Source organism: Octopus bimaculoides, chromosome 18, assembly GCF_046866305.1.
Source record: "Octopus bimaculoides isolate indiv1 chromosome 18, ASM4686630v1, whole genome shotgun sequence".
Classification (NCBI taxonomy): domain Eukaryota; kingdom Metazoa; phylum Mollusca; class Cephalopoda; order Octopoda; family Octopodidae; genus Octopus; species Octopus bimaculoides.
Window position 1 is genome coordinate 49,270,832 of NC_142945.1, and position 14,154 is coordinate 49,284,985.

The 14,154-nt window shown below is 35.2% G+C and overlaps 1 protein-coding gene across 1 annotated transcript; it reads left to right on the forward strand.

The window, feature by feature from the left end:
- Positions 1–896: 896 nt before the first annotated feature.
- LOC106877859 (mid1-interacting protein 1A) lies at positions 897–13,460 on the forward strand. Its single transcript, XM_014926896.3, has one exon. The coding sequence runs from the start codon at positions 1,204–1,206 to the stop codon at positions 1,888–1,890; it is 687 nt and encodes a 228-aa protein (XP_014782382.1). The 5' UTR covers positions 897–1,203; the 3' UTR covers positions 1,891–13,460.
- The last annotated feature ends 694 nt before the right edge of the window (positions 13,461–14,154 follow it).

Sequence of the window (14,154 nt, forward strand, 5' to 3'; positions counted from 1 at the left end):
CGGAAAGACGTAGGACAAGTGATGAAAGCTGACATGCTGTAATTTCTCAGAGTAATTAATTTAGTTTCTAAAAAAATAATAGCTCACACACGGTTTTGTTTTATTGGAGTGTTCGTGTGCAGGATGACAAGGTGCGGTGGTGAGAAAGTTAACTGAATCATTAGTCTATGCTGGGTGAGGTGGGGAAAAAGAGAATATATAAGAAAATTGATAGAGAGATAGATAAAGAAAGATTAAATTATTTATACTGTAGTTGGTAAAGAGAAAGAGAGGGGAAGACTAAGAGATAGAGAAAAGAGAGACAGACAGAGGAGGGAGAGAAAGGAAGAGAGAAATAATAAGAGGAGAAAAGCGAGTGAGAGAGGGGGAATGAGAAAGAGAGAGAGAGAAAGAGTAAAAGTACTTTACTGAAGTTAGTAAAAAAAAAGAGGGTAAGAGTAGAGTAAGAGGGGAAGAAATAGATGTGGAGAAAGTAAATAACTTATAGAGAGAGAGAGAAACATTAAAAGTATGGTGAAGGAAGCGTAAAAGGGGATAGTGAAAGGAGGAAAAGTAGAGAAATAGAGGGAGGTGGAGATAAAGGACTAAGAGAGCGAAAGAGAGTAAGAGAGAGATAGAGAAGCTTCAGAATTATTTTTATTAGTGAAAGATACAGAGAGAGAAAGTGAGAGGAAGAGGGAAAGGGGAGTGCGAGTGAAATTCTTCGTCAATGGTAGCGTGTAGACCGCGTGATAGTCTCTTCACCAATCAGAGATGAGAATAGAGAAACGGTTGGCTGATATTTCTCTCTCTCTCTCTCTCGCTCCTCCCTTTTCTCTCTCTATAATACATTATTGCCTCTGTTTTCCCTCTCTCTATAATACATTACTGTCTCCGCTTTCCCTCTCTCACTCTTTCTTCCTCCCTCACTGCACTTTGTCTTCGCCTTTTCTCTCATTATAATCACCATATATACCTCTGGGTCAAATACCATGAAATATTCATTAAGAAACACTGTCGGATTTCTTCCGTCAGTTTAAAGAAAAACAAAAAACACATCACAGACGAGCAATCAAACACAATCAAGCGCAGTTACCAAGGATATCATTCAAATTCATTACCATCTCTGTTGCGATTTTCAATATTGATATATTCTAAATCCAGCTATCTTCTCTTCTCCATTGAAATATTTATTATATATACATATTATTTCTTGCTTTCATAATGAATCCTTCCGTCCGTCACATGAGTATTTCCGAAGAACGGGTGACCCACCAGTCGATCGTGTCCGCCCTCAGCAACTTCGTTACAGCCGTCAACCACATGGACTCAACAGTCATGATACCGAGCCGGCTCAGAGACATGGAGGTTTTGCAGGAATCGAACCCCATCATTAACTCGAACTCTGACCCGTATCATTCTTACAGCGCCCCGCCGTCTCCTTCAGCTTCGATCTCCAGCATCCCAGCTCTGAGCGTTAACCTGAAATTGAAACCGCACAACCAGCGCCGGTATTCTGCGGAGCAGAGCACCCTGATGGGCACCGGTTCCGATGCGAAGAACTTGTACAACTTCTACAGCATGTTGAAGGCCATCAAACAAGAAGTGACCTGTGGGAACCTGGAAGATGACTGTCTGGAGTCTCCGACGGAGCAAGACCGCGATCAAGACCAAGAAGTGGACTCCACATCGACAATGGATATCTCCGACGAAGACGATTGCGCGTCTGTGGGTTCGAATAGCAGTGGCAGCGAAGAGTTACCAAGAAATGTGGCCAATTCGTTTAAGTTTCACCTCCGTGGATTATTTAACCTGTTGCAGGATTTTACAGAAACGGCGAAATATCTCTCCCATAGGTATGAGAATGAAGTCGGTTCCAGTCAGGCTAACAAAATACTATCTCAGTTTTAATGAGCCTGCATGCTCTTTTGTAAACTGTAACAATTATGGATAATGTTTAAAAAAATAATAATAGTAATAATAACAGTAGTGGTGTTGATGGAGATGATGATTCTACGAATGGGTGTTGTATTAACTTCATTCTATAATTTATTTCAACCCCCCAAAACTATCGGCTTTATATGTGTGTATATATATATATATATATATATATACACACACATGAAGTATATATACATGAATATATGTACACATGAAGTATATATACATGAATATATGTACACATGAATTATATATACATGGATATATGTACACATGAATTATATATACATGGATATATATGTACACATGAATTATATATACATGGATATATATGTACACATGAATTATATATACATGGATATATATGTACACATGAATTATATATACATGGAAATATATGTACACATGAATTATATATACATGGAGATATATATATATATATACACATGAAGTATATATATATATATATATATATGTATGGATATATATATATATATGTATGTATATACTACACAAAAACACTCATCCCAAATCAATACCACCTCCACACAGCTAGTAACAGCAACTACGACCAAATCATACTGAAAAACCTGCACTCACTTTTTTTTTCATCACAAGAAAATTTAACAAACAACACAACCAACTTGATGTATTTGACTTTCGAGTTTGTTCTTTATTACAAACTTGACAGATTTGTGTTTTCAATACATAAGACCAACACACATCCACAGGTTATGTGCGCATATGTATGCTTGCTTCTCCCTACACCTACATGGTGACAGTAGAACGTAACCTATAAAACTCACCTAGATACATAGACATTACACACACGCACATTATATATATATATATATATATATATATATATATGTGTGTGTGTGTACATGCTTGCACATAAATACAAACACGGATGATGAAAAAATATAAAAAGCTAAAGACAGCCACCCACTCATTAAGACACATTCAAGACAATACATACATATAATTGAAAAACCTTTATAGTTACAAAAAACCTAAATAGCTGCAGGTAAATAAAACCACCTTAATTACTCACATATAGATGCTTTCACATAAATGTGCATACAACCCTTCCCTTCCATACAAGTACATGCACCCACCCATTGTTCATTCTCGGGTAATATGTTCTAGTTATTTAAATGACGAAACAACTAATTTGCCTTTTAATTATTGCAATATTTCCTTGCGTTTTGTTTTGTTCTCTTTTTTTTTTTTTTTTTTTTTGTTTCAAGATTTTCTCCATTGTTTTTTCTTTGGATTTTTGGTAAAGATTATCGCATGGATAATCCTTAAAGTTGTTACATTCGATTTTTTTTCAACTCCTTATACCTGTGTATTGTTGAAAATTAATTTGTTGAATTGAATCACTATTATTTTTTTTGTTGTCCATTTGCTTAACTGTAAAATACCCCCTTACATACTTCCATTTAAGAAAAAAAGCAACCCCTTTCTTCCCTTTTAAATCAAGACATTTCTTGGGTAAATGTGTCCTAAGTGGTTCTTATTAAAGTTTACGGGGAGCCAAGTTCACAACTTTCTCTCTAATCCCTGTTAAAGCTACTTCACGGACGATCAAACATGCAACCATATATATATATATATATATATATATATAACAATAATAATATTAGGGACAAAATCCAAAATTACAGGTAAAAGCCCAATTAAAATCAATTTATAAAAAATTAAAATTAAATTGAGCTTTACAGAGCTTTTTAATTTTCCTATATGTGACAGGATTTTCATCGATGAGTTCATGAACCTTGGTTCTTTTCCCTAAAACTATATATTTATATATATATATATATGTATACATATACATACCATTCACCCATAACTGTCTGGCCTTGAGCATAGCCTAATAATAATAATTAAATAGATTTCATGGGTAGTGGAGGTTGTCGTGTTAGCAACAAAATTCTCGGTGAATCGCATCCGCGACCCAGTTTCAAAATTGCCTGTTGAAACTCTTAATGTACGTCGCTCGTCCTTGAGAAAGCAATAAACTTTATGCTCCCCACCAAAATATGCCTCCCCCCTTTAAAATAAATATATGAAATTAATAAAAACAATTCCATGTCTTTCATCCTTCCCTATCGATAATAATTTATTCTAAACCAGGGTGTGGCTTTTTGTCCTACACGGGAGTTATCGGACTTTTAGATTTTTCCTTTACCTTTCTTTCCCTGTATGTATGTGTGTGTGTGTGTGTGTATATATATATATTATATGGAATATACGTGTTATATATATATATATATATGTAATAATTGTGTGTGTATATATACACTCTATCCATGTAAAATATCCATGTGTGTATATATATATATATATATAAACTTGTGTGTGCATAATATATATCCACATACACGTATATATACAATCTGTGTATATATATATATGTGTGTGTATAATATATATACAATCTATACATGTAAAATATTCATGTGCATATAGTATGTATGTGTATATATATATATATATATATATATATATGCGTGTCTGTGTATAATATATATACACATATATGCAATCTATACATGTAAAATATCCATGTGCATATAGTATGTATGTATATATTAATATGTATGTATGTGTGTATATATATATATATGATATATACACGCACAATCTATACATATAAAATATCCGTGTGTGTTTGTCCTCCAAGACTACCAGTGTTGTTTGATGTATTTTGTGGGTCCTGTGCTCTGGGTCCCTCATCTTTGCCGTTACCATTCCGAAATATTTCTACATGAGGTGGAACTAGATTCCCTCTAAGCTGTGTTGTAATTATGCTAAAAGAGCAGTGCTACCAATCTGTCTCAAAGTGATGTATTTATTTAATTATTCATTACTTATACTGGAGACCTAGTGGAAGGTCGATAGAATTAGTATTAGTCAAAATACCGGGTTCTACTTGATATCGATTAAACAAACTTTTCCTTCGTCGACAAAGTTAGGAATTATTGTTTGGTAATATTCTATATAGATGTGTAATAATGCTGACCCAAATCTTTTGCCATATAAATAATGTATAAACTCGGCAACGATGCATTTTCTTATGACTTCTCGTTTATGTGATGTAATGTTCTCACCTACATCGGCACTACATAGCAACCATCACTGGTTCTTCTCTGTTACCCTTCAAGATTAAGTTTTATTATTGTTGAGGCTTATTACTGAGCACTACTCACAACAGTATGAAAACTAAGGTGTGTGTGTGTGTGTGTGTGTGTTTTTTTTCCTATTGAAGGACGATATTCAAGAGCTGTCGGTAAGATACTTAACAAGGAATTGCGGGAGTGTCGAATGATAGCTCCTAGAGGCTATAATGGGTTATTGTAGGTTGGCGTTACGAGAAAGATGTTAGAATGTAAAAAGAAAAAAATATTATTAGGTGTCAAAGTAATCATTTGAGTGAGTATCTTTACTAACTCCACTTCTTGGCGTGTTCTTGATGGATTACAAAAACACAATTTTAAACGTGGGGTGATAAGAGATAAAAGTGCCCGGAGGTTAGCGTAATTTTGTTTTCTGAAAGTATTTGATTAGTTTGTTAATTAAAATAGGAAGCTAAATTTAAAGCGAAGCTGGCATGCCAAATATTTATTACTCAATGTCTGTTCATTGGAAATAGATATTTATGCACTATACGCTGTCCTTGCTACGTCTGGTAACTGTAGTTCTGGGTCAATCACTCTTAGCTCTCAGCATGTCCAGTCTACCATCAAGCAACCAACTTTTAGATTCTTAGTTAAAGCTGTCGTCGTTAATACCATTCAGACAGACATAATATCACTCATAGCTTCTAATAAATCTTTAATCTCGTTACTGAGGAAGGAAGAAATAAATAAATAGTATTCCTGTTTGCGTTCTTTTCCTTTCTCATCTTCTCTTCCCCATTGTTTAATAAAGACACTTGTATTACAGATGTTAGGGAATGCTCAATTCTACAAGAACCAACAAAGCCTTTTAATTTCCTCTATTTTTATTAAGAAGTCTGCAAATCCAGATATAACTTCGTCGCTACTGTTTCAACGGATTCCTAAAATGTTTTGGATCTAATTTCATTGGACTCTCTTCCTAGCCAAACAGCAACATGTTTGTATCTATGATCTGAACTACAAACAAATATAAAATAAATGTAACTATGACAGTCTATATTTAACAGACGTATTGATTAGAAAAAAAGAAGCCAACCCTTTCTGGGGGATGGATAATATATAGTACCAGTGAAGTATTTAAGGCAATTTTTTTTATCTTACCCCCTCAAATGTGAGGCCGTGTGCTTGTGTTTAGAAACCAATATTTCAGGTTGAGCCAGTAGCAGAGGTTTATGCTTGAAAACGCAGTTCCTCAAATAATTTAATATGTAATAGATTCTGGATATTTTTGTTTTGTTTTGATGTTCCAATGAAGTCCAGCTACTGTTAATATTAAGGGACTAATCGTCATTAGAATAAAAGAAAGCAGATCTGGAGGAATTTATTCATACACAGCTCAAACAATTGTTATTGGTTCCTTTGGTATGGCGCTTTGATCTCTGCATGGTTTAATGCTTATGAATGTCAATGCAAATCCATCAAATCTTTGAGACATCACTGATGACATACACAGCCTTGTCTTCTAACTCTGCACCCTTACAAGGTACACCTAATGAACAGGTGGACTGCACTGTAAATGTTTGTTTGAGGCTCACTGATTTGAGTGAGCCGTTGTGAGACAAAAGTCTTTTTCTAAAGACATGATGCAACCCCCATCCTCCTCCCCCGTCAAAACTTGACATCCCTACCGTAATAGAAAAAACCCTGTTTATTATTCTCCTGTCTTTGACTGTGATATTTTCACTACAGGGAAACCCCTCTCCCAACAAATCTAAATACTTGCTCAGTGGAACCGGTGTCCTTTTTAAAGTTTCCCAAGTTTAGTTTTTATAATTTTCATCGTCATTGTAGGCGGTGGTTGTTTAGTCCCCCCCCCCTCATCCTCAATCTGTTCTGGTTAAATAACTAGACACAGGCGCTCAATCTTTAACTTGCCCCTTTTTTTTTCTTTTTTTTTACACGCATAATGTATGTAGGATATATTTTATCCCCCTCCCTCTTTTTTTTTTTAGGGAGTTTACCTTGTATTTGCCGCATTCCCTTGTTGGCTCTTTATATAGAAAAACTTCTTGGTGAAGATGGATCATGTCTTATTTTCCCCGTCATAACCAGTTTACTACAAACATAGCCGTTAAATTGGTAATCTCGATAGTTTATCTACTTCTTTGTTGTTATTTCTCAAATTAAATGCTGCTAATTAAAACAACTATTTAGTAATTAAAACACAACCCTCTATATTTAGCTGTCCTATCAAAATATAAGTGACCCTGTACCTGATTAATTCGTGTCATGTCTAACAACATGCTGTCAGCCTGTCGATTGAATTGTTGCACTTAAGTTACTAAATGTCTATTCATAAAGCAGGTGGGAAAGAAAATATAAATTAGCCGACTTAACGACAGTGTATTACTGGTATCTATTTAAATACGTTTGCAAGAATGAGCTATAGTATGTGAAATATGAGGAGGAACATAACTGAAAAGCTTACGATTTACGTTGCTTTTTCTCCCTCTGTTCTCATTTTCCTTTCACTCGTTGTACTTTGTACTCTTTTGCTAACCACGAATTTAATTAAGGGCTAAGTTGTCATGACTTTATCGTCTGCTGTTGCAAACTAGGAATTGTAGGATCAATTTCAACTGATTGCTTTCACATTAAGCTTTCATTTTATCTCTCAGTAAATTGAGTGAAATAATTTTAAAACCTTCATATTTGAGACCTAAAAAATTTCCCTCCCACTTATTTTTTTTTTACTCTATCACATTGTTCATGTTTAATTCTTTTATAGTGGATTCTGTTTACCCCCCCCCCTCTTTTTCCAGCTATTGAACCATAATACACATGACAGCTAAATTTTATGTTTTTTTTTTTTTTTTTTTCTTTGCCCAAAACAAAAGAAAAATAAGCAAGTTGAATAAAATGCAAATGTATTGTTTCTGAAGGATGCTAGTACATATCTATATACCACCTCCTTTATTTCTTTCCCTTTATATCTGTATGTATATATATATATATATATATATACATATAGTATATAATACATTTATATCTTGAAAGAAAACAAAAAAAATATATCTATATATTCGTTGCAGTTTTTCTGGTTACCTTCGTTTAATCTGAACGACTGCAAGTGTTCATTCATTGCTCAATCTTCTTCCCTCCTGTTCTTTTCTCATCCATCCATCCATTCATTTTATAACGAAGCTTACAAAAAGTTTTAAACTGAAAACCTGCTGGTATTTATAAATTCTCCCCCCCCCCAATAAAAATATTTCTCAGATGAGAGAATATTTATTGCTTTTACTCTAATGCTGAATCTCAGAGTTTTGCTATCTTCTTTTCATGTTTTCTGTTTTTTTTTGTTTTTTTTTTAAGAATAAATATTCTTTCACTAAAATTGGAGAAAAAAAAAAAAAATTTGTTGTTGATTTATTATTTTTTTTTCTACTTAGAACCTTCCTCTTTCAGACATGTTTTTTTTTTTTTCAAATCCTTGAGAGTAGTTTTGTTACTGTCGACTCATTTTTCAGTTTATTTCTGATCCTTTTTCATTTGCCCTGAGTCTATACACCCCCCCCCACACACACACACTTGACATATTTCCCTAGGCAGAGTTTGAACTTTGAAACTTTAATAACTAATTCATGGTTAAAACTCTATAAAAATCTCAGCAGATTTACACCTGCGTGTCCATGCTAGCTTGGGTTGGATAGATTTTTTTGTTTCTTGAGGCACTGTTTAACAGCCAAATGCCTTTCCTATTTTATTGCTTTTTATGACATGCAGAGATGTGGTGTATCCATTCTAAAGCAAGGGTTAAGATGCGTGTGCATGTGTAATATGTAACTTCCATCCATGTATACTCCCTACACTGTAGTCTACAGCAAGACACCTGTTCTGTCACATGTTCACTTCTCAAAACCTGGTGGATGCAAAAACCACTACTTTCTCTGCTACTTTAAAAAAAGCCCTATGATCAGTAAATTTACTGATCATAGGGCTTTTTTAAAGTTTTTTCTGCCTTGCAAGTTACATAATATTTTCATAAATGCTAGTGCCCCACACACACACAAAGGTACCCAGTACACTTCTGTAGAGTGAATGGCGTTAAGGTATCTAAGCAGACATTGTAGCTTGATGCAGTCCTTCGGCTGATCAGATACTGTTGAGCCATCTAACTTATTGCTAGCATGGAAGACGATGTTAAATAATGATGGTAATAAATGTTTGTGTGTATGTGTGTTTTATTTAGGAACAACAGGAAGTCCTAAATACATAGAATTCATTCTGTCAGAGCTACTCCAAGCTTTGTTTCCACAGAAACAGAAAACTGAGAGTAGCAACGGAAAGGAGTCTCTGCTTTGAATATGTGGTTTGAAGGTAGGACCGATTAAAACCTGATGTGGTACTACAGTCTGGTGAATGATATTTAGCATTGTGTATTTGGTAGTTTGGTCTCCTAACACCATTGGGTGATTGGAACATCCTTTGTAATCCATGTTCATGTTGTTTAGCCCCAGGTCAACTGTGATCAAGCAGAGATGATCATAAGCATTCAAGCCATGATCATACCATCTATTTTAAAGTTCTACAAGACCACATCCTTTTATGATTTTTAAAATGGTGTGGAGAGATTTGACTGCTGTTTCAAGCGAATGGGTTCCTTTGGGTAATTTTCATTCATATTCTTTACCAATAGTAGGATACAGAGGGAATTGTACCCCCTCTCTCTTTGCCAGCTATAGGCAGGGAGTGAATTTGACTTCTGTATTGGCAAACCGATCATTTAGCAATTATTCACTAACTTCATATTGACTATATGTGATATATATATATATATATATATATATATATATTTGAGTGAGATCGTTGCCAGTGCCGCTGGACTGGCTCCTGTGCAGGTGGCAATTGAAATACACCATTTTGAGTGTGGCCATTGCCAGTACCACCTGACTGGCCTTCATGCTGGTGGCACGTAAAAGCACCCACTACACTCTCTGAGTGGTTGGTGTTAGGAAGGGCATCCAGCTGTAGAAACTCTGCCAAATCAGATTGGAGCCTGGTGTAGCCATCTGGTTCACCAGTCCTCAGTCGAATTGTCCAACCCATGCTAGCATGGAAAGCGGACGCTAAACGATGATGATGTGTATACTAGTGAGTGAACAAATGAAAGAAAGCAGCTCTCAAGACTTGGTCGGAGCTTCTAGACTGAAAAGATGGATGTGTCCAATGCTCCCATGAAACTCTAAGTCGTGTGGAGTTGTGAAACCGTTATTAAAATAGATATGTAGGCTAAGCTAATGAGAACTTCAGTCTTTTAGCATTTGAACTAGCCATATCCGGCCTAAATATTCTACCTGTTTTATGTGCAAACTGTTCAGATCTGGCCTCTTAGACTTATCCTGAAATGTTATTCTAAAAAGAAACAATCACTTCATTGAAATTTTGAAGCTTCAGGATAATGTGTGATTAATACAAAATAATGTGATTAAATAAGCTTTAGATTTCACAGAATAATCTGAATGCTAAAGGGTTAAAATTTTTTTCATTCTTATTAATCGACCCAAAGGAGTTACGGCCGTGTCCAAGACTATTTTCCAAACCTGTATGATAGGAGGAAGGAAGTTCTCTCCTCTGACCAAAGGCCTGGTCCAAATACTTACAACAGAGTAATCTCTGCTAAAAGTACCCAAGGTCCAGGTGGTGCTTTTAAAGTGGGGCCAGGCCAGGTTATGTCTACCACCTAAGAACAGAAATCGACTTTCTGATGGGCTTCTGTACACTCTCTGCCGAATTTCACTCACAAGGCTTTGGTCAACCCGAAACTATGCCAGATGTTTGTCCAAGGTACTGTGTGATGGGATCAAACCTGAGACCATGTAGTTTCAATACCAGCTTCTTTACCACATGACCATGCCTGTGTCACTTTTACATTTAAATAAAGGATTTCAAGTTACACTTATGGTCATGTTAGATGGTTTCTTTTTATTTTAAGGGAGTCCCAATATATCTCTGTCTCTTTTTTTTCTATTTATTATTTAAGATTGAAAAAGAGAATTTATTAAAATCCCTAATATTTAATACTTCTGATTCAACCTGCTGAAACCAATTATTTTCCTCCTACATGACAAAACTCTTAATCTTGAAGTGTTCATAATGAATGAAGGCAGTGCTCGGTGCCTTCTCTAGAAGCATTTTGGTAATGATAAACTAAAACAAAAACCCATTGGAATTAAAAGCCTTCCACCACAATTATATGTAAGAACTAAGTTAAGGCTATACACACAACCACATATATATATATCTTCGTCATGTTACTCCATTGGTTATGACGATAAGGGTTCCAGTTGATCCGATCAACGGAACAGTCTGCTTGTGAAATTAACATGCAAGTGGCTGAGCACTCCACAGACACGTGTACCCTTAACGTAGTCCTCGGGGCGATTCAGCGTGACACAGAGTGTGACAAGGCTGGCCCTTTTTTGAAATACAGGTACAACACAAAAACAGGAAGAAAGTTGTGGTGAAAGAGTACAGCAGGGTTCGCCACCGACCCCTGCTGGAGCCTCGTGGAGCTTAAGCCCAATAAAGACTCGCAACACCTGGTCTGGGAATCAAAACCGCGATCCTATGACCATGAGTCCGCTGCCCTAACTACTGGGCCATTGCACCTCTTTCTTTCTCTTTCTCTCTCTCTCTCTATATATAAATAATCAACAAAATGCATATTATGAATAAAGTCATTAATTCCTCCAAATGATGTCCAGGTTAATTGAAGCAGCATATTTCATCTGACACGTGGTCATAAAAGAGTTGTTTTTTGAAATTAGAAATAAATTATAATTTATTCAGTGTGGCACCTTGTGTTAGACTGTCATGTGTTCTGGGGGTGGGGGGTTATTAATGGCTTTTATCAAGCTGGCAGAACCATTAGCATGCCAGGCGAAATGCTTAGCAGTATTTCACCTGTTGCTACATTCTGAGTTCAAATTCCACCTGTTGCTACATTCTGAGTTCAAATTCCACCGAGATCCACTTTGCCTTTCATCCTTTCAGGGTTGATAAAAGATAAAATTAGTACCTGTTGAGCATTGGGGTAGATGTAATTTACTATCCCCCTATCTCCAAATTTCAGGCCTTGTGCCTATAATAGAAAGGATTATTTTTATTATTATTGTTATTATTATTATTAGCTGTGGGTTACAAACAAACCTTTGGACTTATAAAATCCAGTGTTCATATCTATAAATCTATCCTGGCACTTGTTGACAGTTAATCTATTCTACACATAACATATATATAAAGTTAATTTTATACACGCATATATAATACTTGAGAGTTAATTTATATTTATATTGAATACATGAAAGTTAAATTTATATATATAAAGCTAATTTTATTGACACACACACATATATACATACATACATATATATATATATATAAAAATTTAATGAATGGACTAAAACACATATGTTAACTGCATTAAATTTTTATATATACTCAAGTACCCAAAATATCAAGGAGTTTCTACCTCATAAACAGGAGTTACACCACAGTTATTTTGTGATCTTTGCTACCCTGGTATCTATTAACCAATTTATTTTGTCTGAGTTATTTATTAATTAGGAGAAAATAAATACATATAATAATAATATATATTTATATATATATATATATATATATATATATATATATATATATATATATATGATACTTGAAAGTTAATTTTATCTATATTATATTTATACTGAATACTTGAAACTTAAATTTATATATATAGTGCAGATATGGAATACTTGAAAGCTAATTTTATACATACACGCATTTATAAATGTGTATATCTCTGCAAGTGATGACGACAGTGATGTCCTACCCATGCCAGCATGGAAAGCCAATGTAAAATGATATATATTATACACTTGAAAGCCAGTTTAACAGACAGACAGGTGATCTTGAAATGCTGTGTCATTCTGGAAAAACAAAAAAAACCATGTTCATACTGTATTCATTTATAACAATATGTTATGTGTACTCAGCATAGTCTCATGTCTTAACATGGTATTTAAAATATGCTTTATAGTATTGTGTACAAATATACTATATAGTACTTTTATATACAATGTATATTTTTTAAATGTATGTATGTATGTGCATATACATACACACACAGGCAAACAACCAGCTGTTGGCAACCACTTGAGGTTTTCATTTTTTTTTATTTTTTTTAATTAGGTTTATTTGTCATGCTGCTGTCTTTCATAAATGCATGAATGTCATTGAATCCTCCTTCTCTCCCTGCTCATGAAAACTACTCTCTTACCATCAGGTTTTCAAAAAATGTTACTGGATATTTTTTTTTTTGTTTTATTTTGTATGCTTTAGAAAGAATAAAACTATTTTATTTTACCATTATATATTTGTGTGTTTTATCATATATGATTTATTGTTTTAACCTATTTCATTTCAGCATTCTTACTTACACCCATTTCCTTTCTCTCTCTCTCTCTCCTCCTCTCCTCCTCACCCTCTCACTTTCATCCTCTCTCATTCTCCCTCTCTCTCTCACGACTGTGTAGTTAAAAAGTACATTCCACAACCATGTGGTATTAAGTTCAGCCCTAGTGTATCACAGAGGGCAAGTCTCTCCCACTGCAGCACTTGTCTGAACAGTGTTTTCTCACTGAATTTGGCAGACAAAAACTGTTGTAAGCCTGCTATGTATTCTGATCCTGCAGTCATCTTTACTCTCTCTCTCTACCCCCTCTCTCTCTCTCTACCCCCTCTCTCTCTCTCTCTCTACCCCCTCTCTCTCTCTCTACCCCCCTCTCTCTCTACGCCCTCTCTCTTTCTCTCTGTCCTTTGTTGGCACTCCGTCGCTTACGACGACGTGGGTTCCAGTTGATCCGATCAACGGAACAGCCTGCTCGTGAAATTAATGTGCAAGTGGCTGAGCACTCCACAGACACGTGTACCCTTAACGTAGTTCTCGGGGATATTCAGCGTGACACAGTGTGACAAGGCTGACCCTTTGAATTACAGGCACAACAGAAACAGGAAGTAAGAGTGAGAGAAAGTTGTGGTGAAAGAGTACAGCAGGGTTCGCCAC

Bases quoted from the DNA above. Each gene is read 5' to 3' on its own strand.
- LOC106877859 (XM_014926896.3), top strand. From the start codon at position 1,204: ATGAATCCTTCCGTCCGTCACATGAGTATTTCCGAAGAACGGGTGACC.